Source organism: Haplochromis burtoni, unplaced genomic scaffold (assembly GCF_018398535.1).
Source record: "Haplochromis burtoni strain Fernald_Lab_line unplaced genomic scaffold, NCSU_Asbu1 Contig_4, whole genome shotgun sequence".
NCBI classification, from domain to species: domain Eukaryota; kingdom Metazoa; phylum Chordata; class Actinopteri; order Cichliformes; family Cichlidae; genus Haplochromis; species Haplochromis burtoni.
In genome coordinates this window covers 5,276,608-5,303,856 of record NW_024582365.1, presented here as the reverse complement: position 1 = coordinate 5,303,856, position 27,249 = coordinate 5,276,608, and the positions used below count along the sequence as shown (strand labels likewise).

Sequence of the window (27,249 nt, the reverse complement as noted above, 5' to 3'; positions counted from 1 at the left end):
TGTGTGTGTGTGTGTGTGTGTGTGTGTGTGTGTGTGTGTGTGTGTGTGTGTGTGTGTGTGTGTGTGATCTTAAGGTTTACAAATGGTCCACTATTAGTCCACATCTGGTGGATATTGCACACTCATGCAACAGTTACTGTGCAGATTAATGGACTATTATAGTGATTCTTATTCTCTCAATTTTTAGTCATTTTTTTGTTTATGCAATTGAAAAAAAGATTATTCTTCTGCTTTTCTGACAGATTTTCATCTCAGACAGTCCCTCTACTTCTCTCCGTCACATATTTTCATTTTCCCGTCATCCGTCTGTGCCCACCCACTCTTCACTACCAGGACACTAATAGATCGGCTAAAGAGCTTCTTAATGGTGCTGACAGTGATTTATGAGAAAGGATATCTGTCAGGGGAGGCCACAGAGGAAACAACAGCAGTTAGTGTGAAGCTTTGATGTACTAAAATGATAACACAAGTTAGTATAATGCATGTAATGGAAATCATAGAATATGATACAATACACCACGAAGCGCTCTGTACATGAAAAATACACAAAATGATTCAGTGTATCCCATAATTTTAAGGACCTTCTTTCTCACACATCCATGGCCTTTTTAGAATTACCAAGTAGCCTAACATGCCAGGTCTTTGTACTGTGGGAGGAAGTTGGAGCAGAAACACAAGGGACACGGAGAACATCCAAACTGCACAGAAAGGCCCCTGCCCACTGCACCAACCTGCCACCTGTTGAATATAATTATTAGCATTGAATAATGTGAGTGGGATGAGATGAGATTTGGTGGGAGGTGTTTATTTGCTAGTCAACTATAGAGAAAATGTGGGTGTTATCTCAACTTTTCCAGCATAGATGCACAAGCATGAGGTGTTTGTGCAGATTTGCTTTGTTGATTTTTCTCTAAACTTCAGTCTTGTTGTTTCTTCAGATGCAAACCTAAACTGTGCTGCCATGTTCTTTTATAGAGGAGACACTTTCTCTTGGCAACCTTTCCAAACTTGTTCAGTCTTTTTCTAATTGGAGTATCATGAACTTTAGCATTTAATATGTTACATGCTAACTGAGGGCTATAGAGTCTGAGATGTAGCTCACCACTTTTTGTAGTGTCTCTGAGCACAGTTTGCACAGTTTGACCCAAGGTGAATTTTCTGGGATGTGCCCTCCCACAGATTGGCAGGTGACTTTCCACTCGTGAATAGTCTTTCTCACTATGCAACAATATACAATGGGCCTGATGAAGCTTCCTAAATTGATGGAAAGCAACAACTGACTCTCTACGGTCATTGTTGATGTGTGTCATCCTTAGCATCATGTTAATACTCACCTTAAGGCTCCAGACCAGCAAAGTGCCAGAACCTCTCCTCTTAAATAAAAAATGACACAGTATATGTCATCTATGTTCTTCATTTCAGCTTGTATTTATCTAATTTTAGAACCTACTGTGGACCAGATGATTTACCATTATGCCCGGATACATAAAACCCTAAAATTGAAAAATGCACTTTCTTTTTCACATGACTGTATAAATTTATTTTATTTGTTTATAGGCAGAAATAACAAAGTTCTTGTCTAACCCTACCAAAGAAGACAGATAACTAAAGCTCTGACGCTTTATTTTTTGTCTCAATACTGCACAGCCTCTCATGTTGCTACATCTAAAAAGAAATAAAACGGCCTCAGCTGTTAAAAAAATTCACAGAGGTTCATGTGAGATGATGATTCACTCTGTATACACAGTATATAAAAGATAAAAGCAGTTTCTGGCTATGAAAACGAACTGTTTAAATACCAACCTGGTTTATGGTCACAGCTGCTAGTTTTAAGTCTTATTCAAGACAGAATGATGTTCATTTCATAAACAGTGATCACATGTCGAAAAAGCGGGGTTCGCTTTATGGAGGAGCTACCTTTTGATTGACAGTATGGCACACTCATACTACCATATGAGTGTGCAGTGTCCTTGGTTCCTCGGTCAGCTCCAGCCCTGGCTCAGGGTTTAAATAGGACGGGACTGTGCTGTTTAAATAAGGCTTAAAAACTAGTGGCTACATTCATCTTTTATACAAAGTCGATGCTTTCTCACTAGAATAAGTGAACTCAGTGCTCAGGTGCTTGTCTCCATCTCTCCAAATTTAAATGGTGGTATTGAATAGAGAGGAGCAGCTGATCAGAAACCACTGACCACTCCAGCTCACACATTCTTCCTCCTTTGGGGTTATTCTCTATGATGGCTGGACTGGGAGCCATTACCCTGAGACAGGATATGGACTGTGGGGTGGGGTGGTGAGTACAGTAAGTGAGTGACGCAGATAGCAGACTGCTGTCATGTGTAAGACTGAAGGAGCACAAGGAGGAACATCTGAATCAACAAAATGCTTTCAGCACATTCAGCTGTTGGGTTACTGCAGCATAGTCCTCAGTTTGGATCACTAGTGCAACTGGAAAAGTCTTTAACCTCTGCTCAAACTTTGCTTAATAAAGCAGGAACAATAAGAAAAAGAAAGACAAAAATATCCACTTATAAAGCTTTCTGTGTGCACTGCAGAAAATATAAATATATATAAATATATATGTATATCCCAATATAGTATTTATTTCCCTTATTGCATCTTAAAATCAAAACATTTCAGAAAATAAATGAGGGAAAAAGTGATTACGTATCCACGCCAGGCCTACTACTGGTCAGATATGACTTCTTGAAATACTGTCACATTAAAAAAAAAAGGTTTTCAAAGCAGAGCAACCTGCTCTTGAGACAAACTGTATCCCCTTAAGTTTATTTGTTTAATTTATAGAACGCAAAGTCCGTGAGAATGAACCCAGCACGCAGACAGTTTTACAGTCACTATCTGCGCTTCTTGTTTGTGTTCTTCCTCTTCAGAGCCAGTATCCACGCAGGGAGGGCTGTCCGCCGGGCCGGTGCCTCCTCCCCTGCCGCTACCGGATGCACTTCACACTCCTGCTCTGTCACCGAGTCCTCATCTGTAGCTGCTGAGTCATCCTCCAAGTCTGAAGTGTCCAGATCCATGTCTGGAGGTTCTATGGCCACCACTTCCTCTGCAAAACGAACCCGGCGGTTCTCCTCCACTCTCCTCTGAACCGAGAAAGAAGCACGAAACACAAAAAAGTTACAGAGAATTTAGCATCTGATTAAATATTACAGAGACTGAATGATTTCCTCAAGTTTTTTCAAATCATTCCATTAATTTTATTTGTGGATGTTGACATTTTAAAATTTCCAACCACAAGGAGGCGCTGCGATACACACTATCTTACCCTTTTATTCACTGTCTCCATTGAGGACTCCGACTCCGGGGATACGGGGTATTTGAGGACACCATGGGGCGCTCGAGCCAAAGGATTAAAAGCAGTTGGGGAGAGAGAGGCTGAATGAGAGTTTAGGGTGTATAAGGGTATTACGTTCTCGTGCTCTGACTCTCCTGTGTCAACCATCATCTGGCTGCTCGTAGGATTCAGTGAAGACATGTCCCCTTCTGTAAAACAAAAGAGACAACTTGATTTCCTGAACAGCCACCAAATTAAATCGCTCAAACAATAAAAACTCTTTAATAATAACTGATCATTAATGTTGCTGTTGGACAGAGTATTAAGCTGTTCTGACCTCTGTCTGTCTGCTCTCCATCACTTATTTTGTCGGCTTGAAGCCTGTCGTCTCTCCTGTCAGCCGACTGATGCTGTCTCTTTCTGTTGAGGGTGACTCGGCTCTTCAACGCCTTGTTAAGCGGATTTTTTGTAGACTGCAAAGGACAAGAGAGAATGGGAGAATCACAAAGTTGTCATATTGATAATATAGATATTCTTTTTTATATTAACTGGATGAACATGAGATATTTTTTGTTTATGAATATCTTACCACTACAAATGATGGAGGTCTTATTTGCTGTTCCAGTCTGCTCGCTCCAGACTGCATATGTGGGTAGTTGTGACCATCTTCCATTGCTTCTGAAGGGTCAGTCTGATGTAGTTTTCCACCTGAAATGTCTGTACTTGCAGCTGGGAAAGCATTAGGCAATGTTTGCGCCATGCTGAAATCTGTGGCCCGTGATGACTCTGTGCTCCTGAAGCTCCACTGGTTGCCCCCACTGCCAAGTTGGTTCAAAATCCCATTTGACGGAGTGCTACTGTGAGGATTTAGTTGGTTTGGGGGTTGGCCCATTGGGTCCTCTAATGGTCTCTGATTTGCTGATGAGGATGAAAGGCTGGGACTGAGGAACTTAGCCCACTCTTGGCCCTTAGTGATCTCTTCCAGCAGGCTGAATGACCCGAGGCCCAATTCAAAGTCACTGGCAGGTCTGAAATGGGACAAAATCTTCATTAAACTCAAAAATTCAGTATACAAATCCCATCACTACCAACAGCACAAAGAGATTTTTATTTAAAATAACCCAAAATAACATTTCAGAGTTCACTCAGATGAGGTGTGATGTTATAAAAGGTCCTTGAATACAGTTAGCTCCATAACTTTGTATTTTTGAGGTTTTACCTCTGTACATCACCACGGTTGATTTTAAACAAACAATCAACACATTATTAGAAAGAAATTGGCATTAAGTTTTTAGGAAAGGGTCATTTTTATGCATAGAGGTTCAAAATTAATGAGACGACTGACTGACAAGCAGTAGAGGCCTGCTCCCTTGTTATTTTATGACAAGTGAAGAAAGCATAAGATCTCAAACTGATTCAAAGTGTTAAAATTGCATTTTATAATTTTTCACTGTACTTTTAAATGAGTCCCAAAGAGATGTCTGTGCAAGTGAGGGAGGCTGAAAAACAAAACAAAATAAACATCTTAGAGAGAGCAAAAGCTTCAGCAGTGTCCAAATCAACAATCTGGTTCATTCTTATAAAGAATGAATACAGTGGCCTGCTTCAGCAACACCGAAATGCCTGAAGGCCCTAAGGAGACAACTGCAGTGAATGATGATAGAATTATTTCCATGGTTAACAAAAACAACTTCACTCAACTCATCAACTAACCAAGTCAAGAACTTTCTCAAGGAGGTAGGTGTATCATTATCAAAGACTACAATCAAGAGACGCCTTCGTGAATAGAAACAGGGGGTTTACAACAAGGTGCAAACTACTGATTACACTCAAGAGCAAGAAGCCCAAATTAGACTTTGCCAGAAAACATGTGGTTTTGAAAAATTCTTTGGACCTTGTACCACAATGATGGAAAGAGAAAACTGTGGAGAAGGACAGAAACATCTCATGATCCTCATGAGTGTACCACATCATCTGTCAAACATGGTGGAAGCAGTGTTACAGTATAGGCATGTACAGCTGGAGCTGGGTCACTGGTCTTTATTAGTGATGTGACTGCTAAAAGAAGCAGCCGGATAAATTGTGAAGTGTGCAGGGCTCTACTCTCTGCTCCGATTCAACCAAATGCTCCAAAACTGATCATGACAGTGTTTCATGGTGCAAATGGAGATTACAATCATACTCCAAAAGCAACCCAAGAGTTTCTCAAGGCAAAGACATGGGTATTCTTTGATGGCCCAAGTCAGTCACCTGAGCCTAACAGAGGATGCTTTTCAGTTACCAAAAACTAAACTGAAACCAGAGAGACCCACGAACAGCTGTAGGGGACTATGGTAAAGGTCAGGCAGAGCATCGCAAGGGAAGAAACACAGCATTTCAAATCAAGTCAAGTAAATGGCCTGTATTTGCTTTACTTAGTCCCTAAGGACCCCAAAGCGCTTTGCTTTTATTGTCATTTCGACCATGTACAGTAGTACAGTACAGAGTGAAATGCGACAGCGTTCCTCCGAGACCCTGGTGCTACAGTGCAACACTAGACAGAACAGGGCAATATAGACACAACACAGTGCAATGGAAATGTGCAAAATGCTGAGTATTGTGCAAAAGTAACTTGGTGTCTATAGGGGTGTCTGCACGTGTGTGTGTGTGTGTGTGTGTGTGTGTGTGTGTGTGTGTGTGTGTGGTTAATATGAGATACTACATATAAGTGCTTGGTAGTCACATGCATGAAGGTGTGCGTGTGTGTGTCAGTCCAGTCACTGAGTGTTCAGGAGTCTGACGGCTTGGGGGAAGAAACTGTTCCGTTGGTCACTGTATGCAAATAATTTTAATCCAAGTATTAAAAACTGAATTTATATTTAAAATTATCTTAGTACAACCAATTACTTTTGATCTCCTGAAATTCCTAAACAGCTAATGCAACATTTTTGTAAAGCCCCAGTGTGCAGAAACAAAATAACAAAAATTGTCATTATCCAACAACTTTAATGAAAGAAATCTTTCAGCAGATTAAATTGTTAAAGTTCTGTTTGCTCCTTGTCCAGGCTGTCCTGGAGAAAGCTTTTGTCAATACACAGAAAATGTCCTATTTTATTTGTTTACCTTACTGTGGTCTTCTTGTAAAAACCAGACATGCCTATAGTAGATAGTAAAAGAACAGGAACTTGTGTTTATCTGTTCTTCATTACTGTATAATGAATGACTGTGGGGAAGGTCTTTATCACTAGAACAAGCTGTAAAGTTTATGAAAATACAGTTAAAAGTCAAAAATGTATGCCCTACTTCACATTTTCTTTGCCAGTTCGATTCTTACCCACGGGCCTCATGTTTGACTAAATTCTATTAGCAAGTATTAGTGTTTAGTCCACTGCACCATAGAGCTCTACTGTTTCCCTAGAAATGTATCCATATACATAAAACACATCAATGACACACACTGTGGCAGTAGTTTACAGTAGTTTACATGGGCCTTCATGGACCAACTAAGCTTACAAGCTAACTCGATACAACAGAAATGCTGACCAGAGCAAATTTTATAAACCTTTTTTGTTGTTGTTGCCTGTTCTTATTTGTTTTTACCCCCTGAGACACCACCAGTCAAGTATCAGATGTTTTTATATGGCTTTAAGGCTTGTTTTTATCTTTTGTCGTTGGTCAAATTTGCATTTTTACAATTTCTAAGCTATTTCATATTCTCTACGGCCTACTTTTCATGCTCTCATTTCCAGCAAGTAGGGCTCAGGCAGCATTTCCTGTACATTAAATATACTACAGACCAGTTTTGCACCACTTCTACATCGCTTGATTATGTTTTTGTAGTGTTCCTTAATCTTCCTCAAGATCCAGCTAGCTAAGTCTACCTGTTTTAGGAAATTACAAATCCTTCAAAATGAAAGCTACATATATGGGAGTTATTTTAATGATTTATGTCTCTAGTAGGAAAAACATAAAGCAAACAAACTTGGCTTCGGTAAGCGAGTATCTTTCCATCTTGTGTGTTAAGTCCTAATGAGAGAATCATTCTTTATGAGTTACTTGCTGTGTACATCTGTTTCCTTTAATAGCAGGTTTTTAAAAAATCTCATTGTACACAGCATGAAAGTTTGTAATGACACATGCTGTCAGTGACAGGGTGTGTTTGGCACTTCAGACCACAGACACACATCAAGGGTAAAGATATCTGATGGCTGGAAACATCTCAAATGCTTCACATATCTTACTGCTGACGTTTCAGAGCAAATAAAGCCAAAAAAAACTGTTCGGCTTTCAGTTTGTGCCATGCTGCTAGAGTGCAGGTTTGGATGTATTTGTGCAATTTAGGATCATTTGTGTGCCTGTTACCTGATGTGGCTGTCGTTAGTGGCGTCCTCTGTGCGTGCAGGAAGCATTTTACTGGCTCCACTGGTGTCCAGTGAACGGAGGGTCCTTTCGTCCTTATTTGACGCATTGATGAGGCTTTCTGTAACCTGGTTTGGGTGTGAAATCTGCATGAAAAAAGAAGTTGCAGTGTCACTTCAAGATTTCTTTTTTTATCATTATATAACAAAACCACACTACTCACCTCAGGTTCCTCCCCACTCTTCTGGTCTCCTATGCTTCCTTCTTCGTCTTTTCCCTTTTTTCCTTGTCTGTCCTTCCATCGCTCCTTGAGCCTCTGCGTCCACCTTCTGGTTTTATTCTCAGATGATCTCTGTTTCCTCCTCACGCTACTGTTTGTTGTTTGTTGACTGTCTGAGGCAACCTGCGTATCTTTGTTTTCTGCCATCGCTCCAAATCCTCCATTTCCTACAATTAACGCTTTATTGTCGTGACCTCCTGCGAAAGGGTCTGTGTTTTTCACGGCCCACAGGTAGACTTTAGGTTTAAAGTCCTGCTCCTGGTTCTCATTCACTCCCATGCTTTGGGCAGCATCTGTGTTAGGAGGCAGGCTTCTTTTCATTGCAGAATTGCCAAAACTCCACTTCTCACTATCAGTCCTCTCAAAGGAAGCATCTTTAAGTGATGTGGTAGGAAACAGCTGCCCTGTTACTGTTGGGGCGATCGCAGGCTGTGTCGCCTGTCCCATAACCCTGCTATCACCAGTGTCACCAACGCTGTTGTCTTTCTGGGAGGGGAAGGAAATAAAACCCCTGTCCACCCCACCTCCATGACCGGGCTGCTGTAGATGACTAAATTTGAAGCTAAAGTTGCTGTCTGCAGCAGGGCTCCTGACCTTATTTGAAGGGATGCCATTAGTACCTGGGCTGCTGTTTTCTGGTCCAAGAGTGTGCCGGTGCCCCTGGCCCTCTCTTTCCGACTGCAGCTTCAGTTTCTGCAGCATGGACTGCAGCAGGGCCTGGGAGTCTGCTGGATTAGGTGACTGAGACATCTAGTAACACAACCTCTAAGTCTTCTAAATCCAGAAGTCGCAGAAACGCGTGTCAACACCACAGTGAAACTGGATACACAAGGACGGACTCTATGTATGCAAATAATATAATTCGTCGCTTTACAACCAGCATGACAAGAGGAAAAATACCTTTGTGTAGAAGATATCACTCTTTGGTCCAGTTTTTGTTAGAAATACACCTGTTATGGCTGCTTTCGCCTTTCTGAATAATCCAATCCCTTTCCATGACAATGTAGTTGCTTCATAGCAAATATGAAGAAAGATCCACCTCTTCCAGTTAAACGTCCAGAGGTACAAATCCTTCTTCTTCTTCTCTGTGTAAACTGCTGCTTCTTATGCTGCCTCCACTAATGCTCAATCCTCAAGAAGAGCAGCAGAAGTCTTCTTCTGTTGTTCTGCAACAAAGAGATATAAGCTTTTGGTGTTTTTTCCTTATTTTCAAAAGTCTCTCGCTTTTACTAAATGCCCATAGTTCCATTACACTACTGGTGTTGTAGTCACACCTCTTCTCCAGCAGCCACTTATATCACTGGTAATGGGAGGAGAGACTGTGAATGGCTGCGTTCCTCAGATATTACAAACTGAAGCAGACCAACAAGAAAGACCAGTAAGGTGAGATAATTGTTTGCTGACTCTAACTCTCTCCCACTGTGTGTATTTCTGCCCATCTTTGTATTTTGCCCTCCCTTCCTTCCCATTTCTCTACTTGTAACGCTTGCTCACTCAAGTGCACACACACCCTCTGTGACCTGTAACTGATAATTATAGGGCGTTCTTAAGAGCAGCCGCTATGAATGCGCCTGCCAAATTAAAGATATAGGAAAATGTCTGCACTGAGCTTTGCAATAACCCATTTTATATCAACTCTGTGAAAAATGCTGTCACAGAGGCCTTTGCTACTGTTGTCGAAATAAAGTAATAGATTCTCCAAACATGCAGTGTACTTCAGCTTGGAGAACACCATGCAATCTTTCTTATAGGTTTGTTAACCACCAGCTATACTGTTCTCCACTGCAAGTCATTAAAAAATGCTGCCGCCCTGATAAACTTTTAACTGTTTTAATTATATTTCAGCCAACTACTATGCATTTAAAAGCACAGTAATTGTACTGCCTTCTTTCTGACTGAAGGTTTAGAGTATAAGATTAAGTAGGTACATTACAGTACTTGAAAAGCTACTTTCCTATTCTGACATGAACTTATTTAATAATTATCAAGTTGCTAATCATTAAGTAAAGTTTATATAACAATTAGTAACAAAGTACATCTTTATCCATTACAATTATACCTTATTTTTTGGTTTTTCGTCACGCTGTCTTTATATATTTCTAATCCGGACGATCATAAAAAACCAGCCCCGAAGATGCAGTGAAGAAAAACACAAGTGGCAGAAATGTTCACTTAGAAACTAAGTGCGCATGTGCAGTGTCAAACGCACGCCCCCTTTAAGTTGCCGTGTATCTGATTGGTCCGCACTTTGTAAGCGGGCAATGGCGGCGTAAACAACGCTGATATCGATGAAAGAGACACTGCTTAACCGAGTAAAATAAACTTAGACTGGAAATAAACGGAGTATGCTTTCGGTAGGAAGATTTGCTCTCGGCGTGGAAACGATTAAAACGCCGTCTTGTGTACTTCTCGGTGATGCTTAGCCGCTCGTTTTGGCTAACTTTTAGCCAAATGTGCTAACTTAGCGGAAAAGTGAGTTTGCAGAGATGCACTGTATCGTAACGGGAGGAAACGTGAAAGGTAGCAAACATTTCCTGCATATTAAACACAGTCTCTAACTAGAATATGTGTCATTGATTAGATGTTGCTAATAATTATCTTGTGGGTGTGTCTGTACCGTCCAGTACTGGCCAAAGCCGTCCATTCCCTGTCCAGGATCGGCGATGAGCTGTATGTTGAGCCTCAGGAAGATGGGGTGAGCTGTTTTGACACTGACTTGCACACCATCACTTCCTCTTACAATGCAGATAGGCTTGTTGCTTCCTGTGGGTGCACACTTTGCGTCAATGAAAAAAGTTGATTTGTTGGTCTCTCTCTCTCTCTCTCTCTCGTGTCGTAGCTGGCCCTGCGGTCTGTGAACTCCTCTCGGTCGGCTTATGCTTGCTTCCTGTTCGCACCACTCTTCTTCAGCAGGTGCAGACTACATGCCTGTGTTTATAAATGGCATCTTTGTGTGAGAGAAAAAGAAAGCGTGTATATGAGTGAACTTCTGCCTTTTATACCTCTGTTTTTCTGTGCAGGTACTCCATTACTAGTGGGGATAACTTCCGCTGCAAGATGGCAATAAAGGTGTGAGAGCATTAGATAATCTACTGTTTTTCAAGGCTTTATATAGTCTGGGTGTGACATTAATTACATTTTAGTAGATAATGTGGTTCCCAAACTTTCATGATGACATAACACCCAAAGTTATTATAGAATTCGTTTCTTATCTACAACAGTTATGATATATCAGAGGTGTGCAATGTATTGAAGGCATTTAGGTTCCAGTTACAATCTTGTGAAAAAGAGTTCTCACAGGTTTTTGTTACTCACAGTTAGACCTGTGAAATTAAGTACACCCCATGATTCAGTAGCTCGTAGAACCACCTATAGGAGCAATCACTTGAAGTTTATGAGTCGCTCATATTGTTTCAAAGTAATCGTTTTCTGTTTGACTTCACCAGTGTCTCAGATCATTGTCTCAGAGTTTTGGCCTACTGTTCTTTACAGTGTTGCTTCAGGACATCGCGGTTTGCGGGCATTCATTTATGCACAGTTCTCTTAAGGTCCCACCTCAGCAGTTCAGTTGGGGACAGGTCTAGAGCTTAATTATTCTCTTTTTCAGCCATTCCGTTGTAGATTTGCTTTAGTACTTGGGATTCTTGTCCTCCTGCACGATGCTGTTTGGGCCAAGTTTTGGCTGTCAGGCCGATGTCCTCACATTTCAGTCTGTAATACTTTGGTAAACAGAGGAGTTCATGGTCAACTCAATGAGTGGAAGGTGTCAGTGTCCTATGGCTGCAAAACAAGCTCAAATCATCACCTTCTCACCATCATACCTGACAGTTGGTATGAGGTGTTTGTGCTGATATGCTGTGTTTGGTTTTCACCAAACAGAGGTGGTTTCTTCAGTTGCAGGCCTAAGATGTGCTGCCATATTCTTTTACAGCCAGTAGAGGCTTTCTGCTGGCAACCCTTCCAAACAAGCCAAACTTGTTCAGTCTTTTTCTAATTGTACTGTTGTGAACTTTGACATTTAACTGCTAACTAAGGCCTGTAGAGTCTGAAATGTAGCTCTTGGATTTTTATTTTTTATTTTTGCAGTTTCTCTGTTCACTGCACAGTCTGTCACTGGTGTGAGTTTGCAGGGACGTCCACACCTGGAAGGATTGACAGCTGTCTTGAATGTTTTCCACTTGTAATTGTCCTCACCGTGGTCAAATTATTTGGAAATCGGTTTATAACGATTGTCAGATTGCTTTGCATCAACAATGGCTTCTTTAAGATCACTGCTGACATGTTCCATCCTTGGGATTGTGTTCACACACACCTGAATGCTCTAGACATGTAAACTACTCACATTTTGAATTGGATTACAAGCCCCTAGCAGTAAGACTGTATTTAGTTTATCTCAGGATTGCATAGAATCAGTCACTTGACTGTCACGGATCTCAATAAACATGCTTACCAAAGGCCTCTCAGGCAGGTTGTGATAAGTATCACTTCAGTTACTTTTCTTTTGTTTTCTAGTCTAGTTTGAATTCTTTTTAAGCTCACAGTTCATTTTAAATAACTACTCTGACCTTGCATTAAACCCGAAAGTCCCATCACAAAAAGTTCAACCACTCGATCACAAAAGATGTATTGAAACTAAAGCTGCCAGTCTGATTTTTGTCTAATAGTTTGGTCAGGTTTGCATTCATGTGACCACTACCAAAATGTGAAAAATGTAAATTTTAACTTTCTCTCTATATATTTTTTTCTCCTTTTCTCACTGGTTTACATTAATTCTCAGTCGCAGTTTGCCATGTTATGGAAATGTGGCTGATAGTTTCTTGATTACTTTGATTTTAAACATACTAAAGATAAACATCACACTTTCTCATAATGATTTTTTTGTTCCTTGTTTTTTTTTTTCTTTGTTGCTGCTGCTGTTTTTCAAATTAACTGCATGATGGCAGTACTTGGGCCTCCCTGATGTAACTACAGTTAGGAATAGCAGATCTTATTCTTAGGATTGAGAGCGTAGTCTTGTATCTGCTGACAGCTTCAAATGCCTCCTTTCCTGTCGTGTTACCACCCAACGGTTGTGGTTATCTGTGTTCAAGTTTTGCAAAAACCTCACAGCTTCCTCATATTAACAGTTGTACTTAGCAGTTATATTAGAGAGTGAATTGTGTGTCACTTGTCAGAAACAGCAAACATATTGATTTAGATACCATTTGAGTGTGACTAAAATGTTGATTCCTGTTGATTGTACCAGAGTGTGTCATTGCATATTGATAAGCATTATTTCCCCCCTGTGTTTCAGAGTGTACAGTCTGTGTTCAGATCTCTGACAACTTTGGAGAAGACGGTGGAAAAGTGTCACATCGATCTCGACAAACAGAAGGACCGTCTCACCTTCACCCTGCACTGCAAGCACGGTATCAGTGATTCACTTCATTATCAGATCATTCAAAGTGTTTTCCATATATGATTTAAGAAGGCTTAAACTCATTCAGGCATGTAGAATGGTGCTGGTTTCAAACCCAGAGGTGAGGGAACACATCCAGTTCTTACATTACAGGGCGATCGTGGCTCAAGAGTTGGCAGTTTGTCTTGTAATCAAAAGGTTGCCGGTTCGAGCCCCGGCTCGGGCAGTCTTGGTCGTTGTGCCCTTGGGCAAGACATTTCACCTACCCCCTACTGGTCTTGGCCAGAGGGGCCGATGGCGCGATATGGCAGCCTCGCTTCTGTCAGTCTGCCCCAGGGCAGCTGTGGCTACAACTGTAGCTTGTGTGTGAGAGTGAATGCTCGAAAAGCGCTATATAAATGCAATCTATTATTATTATTATTATTATTATTATTATTATTACATCCTTGCATTGACCTACAGATAAATATAAGTGTTTATAATTCTGTATTTATAATATAATTATTTATCATTTATAAGTCCACCAGTACTGCGGAACCCAAATATATTAGAGATAAGTTCACTGAGTACAAATGTCAGGCCTGCAGGTCACTTAGTGCTGCACAGAGCTAAAACAAAACTTCTATAATCTCTTTGAAACTTAGAGGTGCCTCAACTGTAGCTATTTTAAATGAAAAACGACCCTTTTTCATATGGCTTTTACATGTATTTATTAAACTATACAGTACTGTGCAAAACTCTTGAGTCACTCCTTGTTTCTTTATATTTTGCTAATAAAATAGGAAATGGGTGCAGTGATTTATTGAAACATGCAAACATACATGGAAATACAGTAAATCAGGCAAAAACTGTATAATTGTAACAAGTTAGAAAGTCAGTATTTGCTATAAGTATCTTTATTCTTCAACACAGTCTGAACTCTTTGGCAGCTTTCTTGGTGTGTTTCAGGAATAGTTCTCCAGGCTTCATTCAAAGGTCTTATTTGGATGTTTGCTGCCTTTTGTTCCGTTCTCTGTCAAGATGGTCCCACACTGCTTTAATAGTTTTGAGGTCCGGGTTCTGGCGAGCCCAATCCACGACTGAGAGTGTGTTTTTTCTATCCAAGTATGCTTTAATGGCTTTGGCAGTGTGTTTGGGATTATTACCATGCTGAAAAATGAAGCCATTGCCAATCAGATATTTTTTTAGTTGAGGTGGATAAAAATCTGATGATACTTTTTTGGGTTCATAATTCAATTCAGTTTTAATTATATAGCAGCAAATCATAACAACAGTTGCCTCAAGGCACTTTATATGGTAAGATAAAGACAATAATACAGAGAGAACAGAGCCTGGGTCCACAGAAGAGGGGCCTAAAAGTAAGCCTGCTGTCTGAGAGCAACAAGCTCTAATGGGGTGATATGGCACTATAAGGTCATTAAGGTCAAAGAGATAAGATGGGGCTTGATTATTCAAGACCTTGTATTTGAGGAGCAGGATTTTAAATTTGATTCTGGATTTAACAGGGATCCAACGAAGAGAGTCCGGTATAGGAGAAATATGTTCTCTCTTTCTAGTTCCTAACAGCACTTTTTCCACAGCATTTTGGATCAGCCGAAGGCTTTTCAGGGAGTTTTTAGGACATCCTGATAATAACGAATTACAGTAGTCCAGCTTAGAAGTAATAAAGGCATGAACTAGTTTTTCAGCATCACTCTGAGACAGGATGTTTCTAACTATTCTATTCCACAAATGGAAGAAAGCAGTGGTAGATATTTGTTTAATATGTGCATTGAAGGACATATCCTGGTCAAAAATGATTCCTCACAGTGTTACTGGAGACCATGTTAATGCCATCCAGAGTAAGAATCTGTCTCTGATTTTTTTGGGCTGAGTACATTAACCACAGTTTTGTCTGAATTTAGAAGCAGAAAATTAGAGGTAATCCAGGTCTTTATGTCTTTAAAACGTTCCTTCAGTTTAACTAATTGATGTGTATTATCTGGCTTCATGGATAGGTAAAGTTGGGTGTCATCTATATAGCAGTGAAAATGTATGCTATGCCTTCTGATGATACTGCCTAAGGAAGGGAAGCCTGTGGAACTCCATAATTAACCTTAGCATGTGAAGAGGACTCTTCATTTACATGAACAGATTGGAGTCTATTAGATAGATATGATTAAAAAAACAAGAGTCTTAAATAAATATCAATAGCACTGAAAGTAGCAGTAATGTTTTGAACGACTTTCATTTGTGAAGAAATTCATAAATAAAAATTGTAACCATTATAGAAAGATATTATGTTTCGAGCAGCTCCAAACCATGACAGAGATGGCTGTAGACACTCACTGCTGTACCTCCTCTGCATATAATGATGATTATTTGGACCAAACTTATAGAGTCATTAGTTCATAAGACCTGATGCAGCTGTCACAGTTATTGTCTAATTTCTCCTGACAGCCACATTTTTTGCTGATCTGACTTCAGTGAACAGTAGATGGATCAGATTTAGGGCCAGATGCATCTCTCAGGTCCTGTATGAGGTCTTTGCTGGATTTTCTTTCCTGTTCTTTCCATGTCTTAAGCCATGACTGTTCATCCACTGTGTATACTTTGGCTATTTGGGAATCAGTTTCATGGAGCAAAAATGTGATTTTATGCCTCTCAAACTGTTACCTTTGGCGTTTTTTCATAGATTCAACTAAAGTAATGGGAATCTGTTACAGGCTGCTAATAGCAAAGTGCCTAAAGATACAATTTAAAATGAGTTATTTGCTAAATTATCTGTTAAAATACACAGATTGGAAAATGCTCAGGTGAAAGCACTGGACTGAAAAAGGAATGAAGAAGAAGCCAGAAGACCTTCAGAAGGCCTGGAGAACTTTGTTCAAGAGCACTTAAAAAATGGGACTTCTACACATTAATACATATCGGATTTTTGTGACACTTTGAATCCATAAATTCTGATTTCACATCAGTTTATAAATAATGTTTTGCGTCTTTTTATTTTATCTTCTGCCTGTAAAGCAACTCTTTTAATAACCTCTATAAAAAAGTTGTTACATTGTACTTTTACATCTTGTTTACATTCACATATTTTGTATTTAATGAAGCCCATCGTGCTTTCATCTCATTGCTTTCTATTTGCTCACAAACTTGGCGTGATTTTTCTTTGCAGGCCTACTGAAGACACATAACCTGTCTTTCCAGGACAGCGAGAGCCTGCAGGCAGTGTTTGATAAGGACAGCTATGCCAATGTATTCAGAGCCCAGCCCAGGTCTGTAAAAATCTTTCTTCATAGTTTATTTTGCAAATCATGACAATGACAGTCTCCCACTTGCTTTTAATCTTTTATTTCCTCGTACTGTGTAGCTTTTTTTTTTAACACCAGGAAAAACATTTTTACATTTCAGTTGGTTGATTAAATGAATAAATAGTAAAATATATTTTAAGGGAGGTGTAACTTTGTAGCTGTAGCTAGATTTGATTTCTCTTCTTCTCAGGCTGCTGGTAGACACAGTCGTCCATTTTCCTCCATCTCTGGACGAAGTGACTATGTCAGTGAGTGATGAACGGATGTGGGTCAGGAACCATGTGGAGGATGAACCAGGTGACAAGACTGATATGAAAAAGTTTTGCCAGCGTAGTAGTAAAGCAGGAACTGACATCTAATAATGCCATGCATTGCCATGTTTTAAAATCAGCTTTTTGTCCTCTTGTTTTTCTGCTCTCTCAGAGGCGTCCAAAGCCATGCTGACCGAGCTGTGTTTGGCTTCAGACGAGTTTGATCATTTTGCTGCCCAAGCTCACAACAGTGTGACTTTTTGTCTGAAGGAGTTGCGGGTGAGAGAAACTATATAGGGAAAGCACGAGAGAGTTGCGTAAGTTAGTTTGGGAGGGGGAGAGAGGTGGTTATCAGACCAGAGTGTGAAAGAAGTTATTTGGGGACCAGATGAAAGCACTTACAAGATGTTGTGGTGTTCTTGTAATGCTTGCATAGTTTGCAAAGTCACTAACTAGTATCTCTCATTCAGGGTTTACTAGTGTTTGCAGAATCAACTGGCCTCCCTGTTTCTATGTACTTGGACGAGCCGGGCAGGTGAGCATCGCTACCTGTGGGTTATTTTTTTTGATTACTTGTTTCTTCCTTTTTAATAACATAATTTTTTTCTGTGTCTGTTTGTGTGACAGCCCTGTGGTGCTTTCAGTAACGGACAGTGTCCTGGAAGGAAACTTTGTGCTGGCCACTCTTTCTGATGATCCCAGCCTTCGTAAAAATAGCAGCAAAGGGTAAAAACGACAAAACATATTTTTGTTGATTTGGGACGTTTTTTTCTCATGCTTGTGAGCAGGAAGAAAAATGAAAACAAAACTAGTGTACCCTTCACACAATGGCTTATTAACAGCTCGGTGACAGGCAGGAAATTCTAAACGTTTACCCTACTGCGCCATCTGGTGGATCAGAGTGTAAATGAAGACAAATGCTGGAGGAGCCCATTTACATTTCATACTCGACATTTCCAGTTGTTGGAAATGGATTTTTATTATTTGCTCCAGGAGTTTAGACCAGGTTCTTAGTCCACCAGTTTGAATAAACTCTTTAAAAAAACTGTGTTTATTCAGGGTTTCACATTTTGTCATTCTGAGGCTGAGAGGCTAAATCTGGAGAACTCATGTCACAGTTAACAGCTGTTTGTAGTTGCATCTTCACACAATAAATGCACTCAGTATATTTATGGGAGTGAAAAACTAGAATGCCGTAGGCTTAATTGTTATGATATTGAGCTCTAAAATTGAAGCTGGTTAGTCATGTTGATTTGTTATTGTTTTGCAAGTCCAGAAAATCAAACGGTCACCATGAAGGTCAAAAGGAGCAAGAAAAGCTTTTTTTTTTTTTTAAATCTTGTGTGTCATCTTTCTATCTGACTTGCACTGCACACCGTCTGCTCCACCCCTCAGAGCACACACAGCAGCTCCACCCCCTCCCGATGACTTCATGAATGATGACATGGACTCATATCTAATCGCCATGGATACCAGTATTGCGCCAGGTCCCTCAAACACAGGTCCACCCCCGCCTTCATTATCTGGTGACACACGTTCAAAACGGCCTGCAGCAGTCAGCCACAAGGCAAGGATTCTCATCGAGGAGGCAGAAGAAGAAGAAACAGATGATTTAGACAGACTACCTAATAAAAAGGTATGCCTTAGGTTTCTCAGGCGTGTTAACAGGCTGTGGATTCACTTCAATGAATCAAAACGACAGAAGTAAAATATTCTCGCACATACAAAAAGAAGCAGATTCTTTAAAAACTGAGTCGTCACAACTGTCCACATACAGTCCTCACGTGAAAAAGAAAGTACACGCACGCTCTTTTAATTTAGTTTTATGTGTCAGGCTGTAACAAAAAAATCAACTTGTTCTTATTAGGTCTTAAAATTAGCTAAATGCAACTTTAGATTAATAACAACTCATGAATTATTATCATTACTTACATGTTACACACAAGCAGTGCGTGTGTGTGACTAAATGTATCCTCACTGCTTCCACAGAAATTGAGTGTGAAGATAAATACAGTAGCAGCCAAGTGCTGCTAATCAAATCCACTTGATTAACTGATTAACAGCAAGTGTGTTCACCTTTATAAAACCAGAGGTCTGGTTGTTTTTCTGGTCTGGAGCATTCAGGTGTTTGTTAATGCAGTGCCAGGGAGGAAAGACATCAGCAATAACCTTAGAGAAACAGCTGTTGCTGCCCATCAATCAGGTGAGGGTTATAAGACCATTTCCAGTCAACCTGAACTCCATCACTGTACAGTGAGGAAGATTATTCACAAGTGGAAAACCTTCAAGACAGCTCTCAGTGTTGTTGGAAGTGAAGGTCCTGGCAAATTCACCCAAAGGTCAGACCGTGCAGTTCTCAGACTCTATGGGCCTCAAGTTAGCATGTCAAATGTTAAGGTTTATAAGGGTGTGATTAGAATAACACTGAACAAGAATAGCTTGTTTGGAGGGTTGCTAGGAGAAAGAAACAATCCTCTCTAAAAACATGGCAGCACACCTTATGTTTGCAGAGTTGCTTCTGAACAGACCACAGAAACCTCTGGAACAAAGGCGTGCACATTTAAGCAGATATTTAATAAAAAAATAAACAAGTGATTGAATGTTTGTTTATGCTCTCAAATTAATTAAATATTGGTATCTTAACATTTTGATAAATTGTAGTCTTTAATATATTTCCCTTGTGTGTGATTTTTCTCGCAGTTTCGGTCGCTCTTCTTTGGATCGGTGCTTCCCCCGTCGTCTCAGTTGAGCACACAGCCGATGACTTCTCAAGAGGTGCTGGCCAGCGACAGTGAGGAAGAAAATTAAATAACTGCAGACTGATCGGCTAGAGGAGACATGGACTAAACTGACAGTGGGTGCATGTGCGTGCACTGTTAAACAAAGACACCTGGAGTACTTGAAGATAAAGAAATGAACACAAATTTTCATCCTTACTGGCCAGAACAAGTAGTACCTGGACCTGGTTAAATATGCAGAGGCCACCAGCCTCTAAATTCTCATTATGTAAAACTAGACATGAAGCAATTCCAATTTATTTTAATTTTGTGTTTGCCCAGTTTGTAATTAAGGTGCAGTGTAAAAGGTCCCACCGAATAAAGCAAACTTATTTTTCAATATATGTAAACATCATTTATTATTTATTTACATGTCGAAAAGTTCAAGTATGAGAAATATTTAGGATGAGGGAATTCCACATGTCCACCAATGTGGAGCTCAAAGAGAGAAAGGCAGTGATGCAGAATCTGAGTAATGTCAAAAATAAGCCTCGGCATAACCAGCAGAATGTCTGTGAATTGTCTGTGAGTCAGTCTTTGCAGGATGAGCAGCGTCGTCACTACGTTTCTCTTTTTGCACCTGAAAACTTTTCCCTCTCGTCTGTGGTTTCCTCCTCTCCTTTTCCTTCCCCTTCCCCTTCTCCAGCTCCTTCTCTTTCTTCTTTTTCAACTTCTCCTCTTCCTTCTCCTTCCTTTCTTGTTCCCTCCGCCGCCGCCTCCTCTCCTTGGAGTTCAGTTTGTCCTCCGCCTCTTCCTCAGCCGCATTCCCAGTCCCTGGCATATCACTGAAGTCTTGAATCAAGATTTTCGGCACTTGCATTTTGGGTGCCTTCTTAGCCTTGTTGTCTTTGTGATGCTCACCTCTCAGTCTGCGGAAGAGACCAAAACGTTTAGGGGTGTCGGGCTGTGGCTGCTGCTGTGTGGGGGCTTCCTCTGTTGTTGTTGCTGCTGCTGCTGCTGCTGCAGGCGGCAACAGATCAGGAGCAGCTTGTTTTGAGGTCACAGCTTTAGGATTGCACTGTGACTCTGTGAGTTTGGCTTCTGGTTGATTTTCTGAAGTTTTCTGGGGGGTGGTGAAGAGATCCTCGGAAAGCCTGCGGGCTAGCCTGGAGCTACGTGAGGTGGATGACTTGCGAACGCAGAAATCAGCGGATGATCGACTGCTGCGACGCTCAGGGGTTTGTACCGGGGGCTCTTTTGCAGATTGAGAACATTGGACTTGGGGAACATTTGTTGGCTCAGAAGAAATGAAGACATCGTCCTCTCCTGCTGGAGTTTGTTTAATCTTTTCAGTAATTTCTTCCTCCTGCGTGGGCTCCACTTGTTGAACCTTTTGATTTGAGTCTTCAGGATCCACAGTAACCTGGCTTGTTGTCTCTTCAGGTGCTTTTGTCTCAGAGGTACTAATTTGTACTGAACTCTCCTCATCAGGCTCACTGGTGTGGTTGAGCTGATCAGCTGGTGCTGCAGACTCTTCCGTTTCCATGGGTGTTGCAGAGTCTGCAGGCTTCTCATAAGTCTGAGTTTCTGTTGGTGTTTCCTCTGTGATTTTTTGAGTATAGATGCATGAATCACTTTCAACCTGTGCCTCCGAGTGTACATTCAAAATAATTTCTTCTGTTGCCTTATTTGACGCCTCCACTGTGTCTTTTCCGACTGTTATCTCAGTTTTAGTCTCTGTATCATCTACTGCACCAGTGCTTTCTTTTTGTTGAGTGCATTCAGATGAAGACAGCATTAATATTTCTTCTTCTAGCTCCATTTCTGTCTTTGAATCTACTTGTTGTTCTGAATCGACTTCTTTAATTTCTACCTTTATATCGCACTGTGTGGCTGAATTTTCCTGATTATGTGTCAGAACCTCATTTTCTGTGTCTCTTTGGGTGTGGGACTCTGCTTCCTTTTCTGTTTGTACTAATGACTCAGTACTGTGGTATTTTACTTCAAGTGCACCTTTTTCTGTCTCCTTGATCAGCTCTTCCTTTTCCTGTCGTGATTCTGCCTCTGCTGCACTATTCTGATCATCAACAGTTAAAGCTTCAACACCTCTGTCTGTGTCCACACTTGTCTCACTTTTAGACTCCGTAACGTCTGCGTTCATCTCCACCTGTTGCACACTTTCAGTGTCAGCACTCTCTTCTGATTTCACGTCAGCTTGTATCCTCTGCTCCTCGCCTGCGTTTACACCTATTTGCATCTCGTCCTCTGTGTTTGTATGTGCTTCGGCTATTCTCGGTGTCTCACTGTGGTTTTCCTCCACAGCAACCACGTGTTTCTCTGCCTCTTCATTTGTGTCTTTGAGCTCTACTTCCTGGTCTTTGCTTTTATGACTTTGTTCTTCTAGCACTTGTGATTCACTCTCTGTGTCCAGCTTTTCTTCTTGTTCACAGTGAGGTGCATAATCAGGGGGATGAAGAATATTTTCAACAGTCTGATTTGGGGCAATCTTTTCTTCTTGTTCTGAAAGCATTTTGCTTTCATTTATCTCAGTCAGCTTGGTTTCATCCATATCACTGAGTTTGCGTTCCCCTGTCTCCCTGACTTCAATTGTCTCCGTCTCCCTGACATCACTTGTCTCCGTCTCCCTGACATCACTTGTCTCCGTCTCCCTGACACACTTGTCTCGTCTCCCCTGACATCACTTGTCTCCTGTCCCTGACACACTTGTCTCGTCTCCCTGACATCACTTGTCTCTGTCTCCCTGACATCACTTGTCTGCCGACACTTTCTCCCTGACAACACTTGTCTCTCGTCTCCCCTGACAACACTTGTCTCCCGATCATCCCCCCGACATACACTTGTCTCGTCTCCCTGACATACACTTGGTCTCTGTGACAACACTATCTCCGTCTCCCTGACATCACTTGTCTCTGTCCCCCTGACATCACTTGTCTCTGTTCCTGACAACACTTTGTCTCCGTCTCCCTGACAACACTTGTCTCTGTCCCCTGACATAGGCTTGTGACACATTGTCTCTGTCTCCCTGACAACACTTGTCTCTGTCTCCCTGACAACACTTGTCTCTGTGACAACACTTTTCTCCATCTCTCTAACATCACCTGTTTCTGTCTCTTTGACACTGCTTTCCTCAATTTCAGCAACTCCTTTTTCCGTGTTTTCAGTCTGTTCTTTTCCCGCTGCTGTTTCTTCTGTTTGGATATTTTTGATTTCTTGAATCTTGTCAGGTGTCTGTGAAATTTCCTTCTGTTCAGTTTGTCCCTCTTTTTGTCCCTCTGAAACTACATCCTCCTCCTCTTTGACTCCTTGTACCTTCTTAAAGTCAAACTCATTCCAGCTTTTCCAGTCCTCCCTTCCACCCATTGAAAGATGCCTCACTACTTTGTTACTGCCTTCGGAGTCAACTGTGTTCCCTTTTCCCACTTTCCTCCACTTCTTGTGAAGGAGGGAAGGAGACAGTGAGAGAGAGGAGGCTGAGCGAGTTAGTGGGACAGAGAGGTTCCCTTTCTGTCTCTCTTTCCTCTCCTTCTCAATTTCATGCTGCCGAGCTCTAGCCCACGCCTTCTGGTATCCATGGCAGCGACCTCTGGGGTCAAACGTGGACGATGGTTTTTCTTTCCTCCACTTTTCCAGCTCCTTCTCCGTCTGCTTTTCCAAATCTTTACCCGACAGTGGCACAGAGCATACCTGAAACAAGAAGGGAAACTCTGCAGATAGTTTGCACCCCAACAACACAGTGTGTCCCGCCACAATACAAAACCTGTTAAAGATCCCTGAGAAACACCACAAAGAGCCTTGAACAGTTACCCCTAACCTCCAAATTCCTTAGATCATAATCCAATTGAGCAATTTTGACACACTAATTCCAAGCACCACAGGACACCTCCAGAGCTCCCACGTTCATGCCACAGTGGATCAGACATGTTTGTGGCTGAGCTGTTTTAGTAACTTACCAAGATTTATATCTACGTTATTTGATAGAATAGTGCCATTATGTAAAAAAAATTAAATAAAACAAAGTTAATGATAGAAACATGTTTTAAATTTACTCTTCAGGGTTTTTTATTTTTTTATTTTATTTGCCTCATCTCTTTGGTTTGCAGCCATCTTTTTGAAAGGTTTTTGCTTTTGAGGTGTATCTTTTTACACTCTTTGTGGTCATGATTAGTTTAATTTACTTGCTCTGTTGCTTTACAAATGAAAGCTGTTATCTTGAGGTAATTGGCAGAGAACAAGATGCTTCTCTATAAGCCTATCAGGTTTAAAAATCGAAATCTTACCTCTGCTATGAATTCGTCGTCTTCATCGTGGACCTCCTCCTTAACACCCCTCAACTTCTCCAGAGTCTCCATTTGGCCCTGACACTGCTTCCTCTGCTCAGCTCGACCCAACACCCGGCGCACCAGCACCGCTGCAACCTGTAGCAGCACCCGGACCCCTACGAGGAAAGATGAGGGCGAAAGAGGAAGACCTGGTGAAAATGCTACATATCAGGTAGATGATGGCAGTGACCAAAAATGTAAGAATTGTGCAGATATTTAAACACTTCTATATATAGTGGACAAAACCATCGCTTTTAATAAGCTGCTATTCCTGCCAGTCCTAAGGGGGTTGTGTTAGCCTGAGGTCAGCACTACCATAGCAGAAGAAGAGGTCCCAGACTCGGAGAAGCGTGTTGAATGGAAGGTGACGTGTGAACAGACACATCAGCCAGTCGGTGGCAAACATGAGGGGCTCCACTCCGTGGTTCTGCAGATGTTTGTGTGCAGCTGGACACGTCTTTTTCAAAACCCAGGTCAGCATGGCCGCATCGAACAGTACTCCCTCCTACACAGCACACCACAGTAGGCTCAGACAGCTGCCCAGCTTTCAGGGTCAACACATGATTCATCTTTGTGTTTGGGTTATATTTATAGCACAACTTATCAAGAATCAGCCTTGAAATCAACATCTACTCGCCTACGTGTTGATTATATGTATTATAAAAGGTAAAAAATGTAAAAAACAAAAGATGTGCATGTCCTCACCAGCAGAGGGCTGTAATATCCGGGCAGGTATTGCTCACTGATCTGAACCAGACACCAGAAGGCCTCCTGCCAGGTTACATAAGGTGAACATCAGGCCAATAACTGCTCCGTATTATAGAAACTTAGCACTGTATTCTCAGGATTGCATTAATACTGTTATACCTCTGAAATAAAAAGCTTAACAGGTCGATGAAACAAGCAAGGTAGAGTCGGTGTCTTAAATGAAGGTTGTTGTTTCTCCACTGAAATCTAATTATTTTAATGTCTTTGCAGCTGATTTATCAGACCGAAGCTAAACTGTTAATGGCCTTTACCTGAGCAGGCATGTTCATCAGCAGCACTGCAGCCACCGGCCCCTGAGCCTGACAGTAACCCTCATCTGGCTGATACTGGGTGTAAGCTTTCAACACCCGGAACAAACCACGCTGCCTGCAGACACACACACACCACAATCATCTCTCACACAGCCAGAGGTTTCAGTCACCTTTGACAAGAGTTATACATTTAATAACGAAAAGAAAAGAAAGAAAAAGAAAGACAAGTGACAAGACTGTTTGCTGTTCTGTTGAATAAGCCTTTAACTGTGAAAGCTAATCCAGGGAAACTATGAAAAGATTGGAAAGCCACGCTGAACACTAAATAAACTGTGTGGTTATTCTGCAGCTCTCAGCTTCAGAAACAAATAGCAGAAACCTCGCCTACCCGTGTCCGTCTTTGGACTGGAACATCTCGTGGAAAGGGAACTGCCGGTCCAGATCTCTCTCAATCACATCCACCCAGCTCTGCAGAGCCGGCTGCTCATCCAGAGTCTGATGCAGAGACAAAAAACATAAAACGCATACCAAACAATAGACTTTTGAGTCTTTAAAATTCTAAGTAAGTTAGTCTGTTTCTCAATATTATAAATAATTTAACTTTTACTCAATAAAATATAAGAAAACAGTGATCACAAGATCCCACAACTTAGAACAGAATATATAGATGATCAGGCATAGACTGTATATAAACAATGGACAATATAGCCTCCAGGTCTAACAGAAAGCAATGTAGAAATGCCTTAAACCTGCATTTTGTTTAATTGCCAGAAGGGGAAGACTCCTGGTGGGGGAAAAAAAAGGTCAGATTGCGTAGAAAAAATTAGAAAATGACCCTCTTGGTCATATTAAATTATTTCCTGATAGGTTTACGGCCTTAGTCGCTAATCTGAAGTGGTATTTAATGCAAAATACAATTATAGTCCCATTTATAGTTAAACGAATGATAAAGACGGCATGATTTAGGGAATGTGATGTTGCTGCTCTATAAGTATGTAGTTTCCTAAATTTCTCACTTAGATCCATCAATCACTCGTGAACAACATGTTGCCGGCCAAATAGTAAACCAGCACTTCAAAATCCAACGAGAGACAACATGGTGGCTATGTCCATCTTTTACATAAAGTCTTTGCAGCTGGACTCTTGCACTTTCTTAAACCATCCCAGTGAGAGTGTTTGCTTCTCTTGCCTCGTAGAGGTTTTCATGCTGTTTCATCCTGTTGGCAGCTCCGCACAGCAGAGGCCAGCACTTGGCTCTGAGCGAGGCAGGGATTCCTTTCTGACACTGCACTTTGACCTAATGAGAGACCCGGAAAACAAACGGTTACTGTGCTTTTTCCTGATGTGTCACAATGTCTGTCATGTATAAGGCCCGTCGCCCATCATTTGGTGCCAGGGTTTATTTTCGGGCATCTTTGACGGGACGCACCTTACTGCTCTTCTTCGACAAGATGCGATCCCATTGGTCAATGATCTTTATCCACTTGGCCTCCCTCTGCCTGACCAGTTCAGGTGGCGGGCCCAAACTCCTGACACAGCACAGCACATGAATCACCAGGTAAGTATTTTGACACGTTTCGCCTGTTTGCTGAACAATTTAAATTCTGGAGACCTTTGTAGTGCTGTGTCGCTGCACACTGTTTAGTGTGTTGTCATTACAGACACACAGTGCTCCGAAAACAAGACAGGAAACAGGAAAACCACACGTTAGCAGTGTGAAGTCTCTATGGCAACAGGTCAGGATGTTATCAATGAAGAAAGTAAAGATGACAGGTTGCAGTTTGTTCAGTTAGTTTTAATGCTTAGTTTACACCGCCTCGTGTGCAATCCCCTGCCAGGGCTATTATCAAACGCACAGTCAGCTGATTCTGAAAGTAAAATTGCACTTTATTTTTCAAGTACACACACCCACTTTCAGTTCAGTCATTATGTTTTTTGCAATATTTTTTTTTTGTGGATTATATTTAAAGAATATCAAGTGTAAACAATCTGTTTGTGCAGTTTCCGTCCTGAAGAAGGCCCACTGTGGTTGAAACTACTTGGCTTTTTCACTGATACGCTCAGCTAAATCATTCTAAAGCATCTCCTCCCCCTTTGCTCTGCTTATGAAACTGCCGTAAAGCCACGTTATTTGCAGGGGTCCTCCTGATTTCGCATTCGTACACATTCTCCACTACACCAGTATAGCCTGAATGTTCCTTTCTTTCACTCTGTGTGACTTTTTCCTCTCAATCTTAACATCTCTGCTCTAACAATTTGTCTTTTAACTCTTTATTAATGGCATTTAGTCCACCTGGCTGTGTGTGTGTGTGTGTGGG

The 27,249-nt window shown here is 41.2% G+C and overlaps 4 protein-coding genes across 9 annotated transcripts in view; 1 reads left to right on the top strand and 3 right to left on the bottom strand.

Annotated features, from left to right (window-relative positions):
- Positions 1-1,525: 1,525 nt before the first annotated feature.
- Positions 1,526-10,720, bottom strand: zgc:113229 (uncharacterized protein LOC550612 homolog). Of its 3 annotated transcripts, none has more exons than XM_005913425.2 (7): positions 10,531-10,720; positions 7,857-9,079; positions 7,637-7,779; positions 3,885-4,323; positions 3,633-3,768; positions 3,287-3,504; positions 1,526-3,104 (listed from the first exon to the last, which is right to left on the bottom strand). In XM_005913425.2, exons 2-7 carry the CDS (start codon positions 8,661-8,663, stop codon positions 2,856-2,858), a joined length of 1,992 nt encoding a protein of 663 aa, XP_005913487.1. In that variant the 5' UTR covers positions 8,664-9,079; positions 10,531-10,720; the 3' UTR covers positions 1,526-2,855. The 3 variants fall into 3 exon arrangements, with proteins under 3 accessions (XP_005913487.1, XP_005913486.1, XP_042077630.1); XM_005913424.2 differs by lacking the exon at positions 10,531-10,720 and adding an exon at positions 9,973-10,058; XM_042221696.1 differs by lacking the exon at positions 10,531-10,720 and having other exon boundaries at positions 7,857-9,951.
- On the top strand, positions 10,160-19,972 carry rad9a (RAD9 checkpoint clamp component A). Of its 4 annotated transcripts, XM_005913426.3 has the most exons (12): positions 10,160-10,433; positions 10,538-10,608; positions 10,753-10,826; positions 10,934-10,982; positions 13,207-13,321; positions 16,469-16,568; positions 16,795-16,901; positions 17,028-17,134; positions 17,326-17,390; positions 17,483-17,581; positions 18,251-18,491; positions 19,556-19,972. In XM_005913426.3, exons 1-12 carry the CDS (start codon positions 10,400-10,402, stop codon positions 19,661-19,663), a joined length of 1,170 nt encoding a protein of 389 aa, XP_005913488.1. In that variant the 5' UTR covers positions 10,160-10,399; the 3' UTR covers positions 19,664-19,972. The 4 variants fall into 4 exon arrangements, with proteins under 4 accessions (XP_005913488.1, XP_042077642.1, XP_042077638.1 ...); XM_042221698.1 differs by lacking the exon at positions 10,160-10,433 and having other exon boundaries at positions 10,469-10,608; XM_042221708.1 differs by lacking the exons at positions 10,753-10,826; positions 10,934-10,982 and having other exon boundaries at positions 10,165-10,433.
- A 107-nt stretch (positions 19,973-20,079) lies between these two features.
- On the bottom strand, positions 20,080-22,297 carry LOC106633269 (caldesmon). The gene has a single exon (XM_014334892.2). The coding sequence runs from the start codon at positions 22,139-22,141 to the stop codon at positions 20,111-20,113; it is 2,031 nt and encodes a 676-aa protein (XP_014190378.1). The 5' UTR covers positions 22,142-22,297; the 3' UTR covers positions 20,080-20,110.
- The window catches only part of LOC102310690 (carabin), a 6,059-nt gene continuing 1,080 nt past the window's right edge, over positions 22,271-27,249 (bottom strand). Inside the window, exons 3-11 of the mRNA XM_042220510.1 lie at positions 26,361-26,460; positions 26,121-26,228; positions 25,320-25,426; positions 24,932-25,046; positions 24,618-24,683; positions 24,228-24,417; positions 23,871-24,028; positions 22,521-23,277; positions 22,271-22,281 (exon numbers count right to left, since the gene is read on the bottom strand). Of these exons, the coding sequence (XP_042076444.1) occupies positions 22,271-22,281; positions 22,521-23,277; positions 23,871-24,028; positions 24,228-24,417; positions 24,618-24,683; positions 24,932-25,046; positions 25,320-25,426; positions 26,121-26,228; positions 26,361-26,460 (1,612 nt within the window). The remainder of the gene's footprint in view (positions 22,282-22,520; positions 23,278-23,870; positions 24,029-24,227; positions 24,418-24,617; positions 24,684-24,931; positions 25,047-25,319; positions 25,427-26,120; positions 26,229-26,360; positions 26,461-27,249) is intronic.

What these genes read in the sequence shown, in the direction of transcription:
- zgc:113229 (XM_005913425.2), bottom strand. Translation starts at nt 8,663, where the DNA reads ATGTCTCAGTCACCTAATCCAGCAGACTCCCAGGCCCTGCTGCAGTCC. An exon ending in ACTAACGACAGCCACATCAG is followed by an intron (nt 4,324 to 7,636) that starts GTAACAGGCACA and finishes GTCCCATTTCAG; the next exon opens with ACCTGCCAGTGACTTTGAAT. An exon ending in GACCTCCATCATTTGTAGTG is followed by an intron (nt 3,769 to 3,884) that starts GTAAGATATTCA and finishes TGTCCTTTGCAG; the next exon opens with TCTACAAAAAATCCGCTTAA.
- rad9a (XM_042221698.1), top strand. Translation starts at nt 10,495, where the DNA reads ATGTTGCTAATAATTATCTTGTGGGTGTGTCTGTACCGTCCAGTACTG. An exon ending in TTGAGCCTCAGGAAGATGGG is followed by an intron (nt 10,609 to 10,752) that starts GTGAGCTGTTTT and finishes CTCGTGTCGTAG; the next exon opens with CTGGCCCTGCGGTCTGTGAA. An exon ending in GCTGCAAGATGGCAATAAAG is followed by an intron (nt 10,983 to 13,206) that starts GTGTGAGAGCAT and finishes CCTGTGTTTCAG; the next exon opens with AGTGTACAGTCTGTGTTCAG.
- LOC106633269 (XM_014334892.2), bottom strand. Translation starts at nt 22,141, where the DNA reads ATGGATGAAACCAAGCTGACTGAGATAAATGAAAGCAAAATGCTTTCA.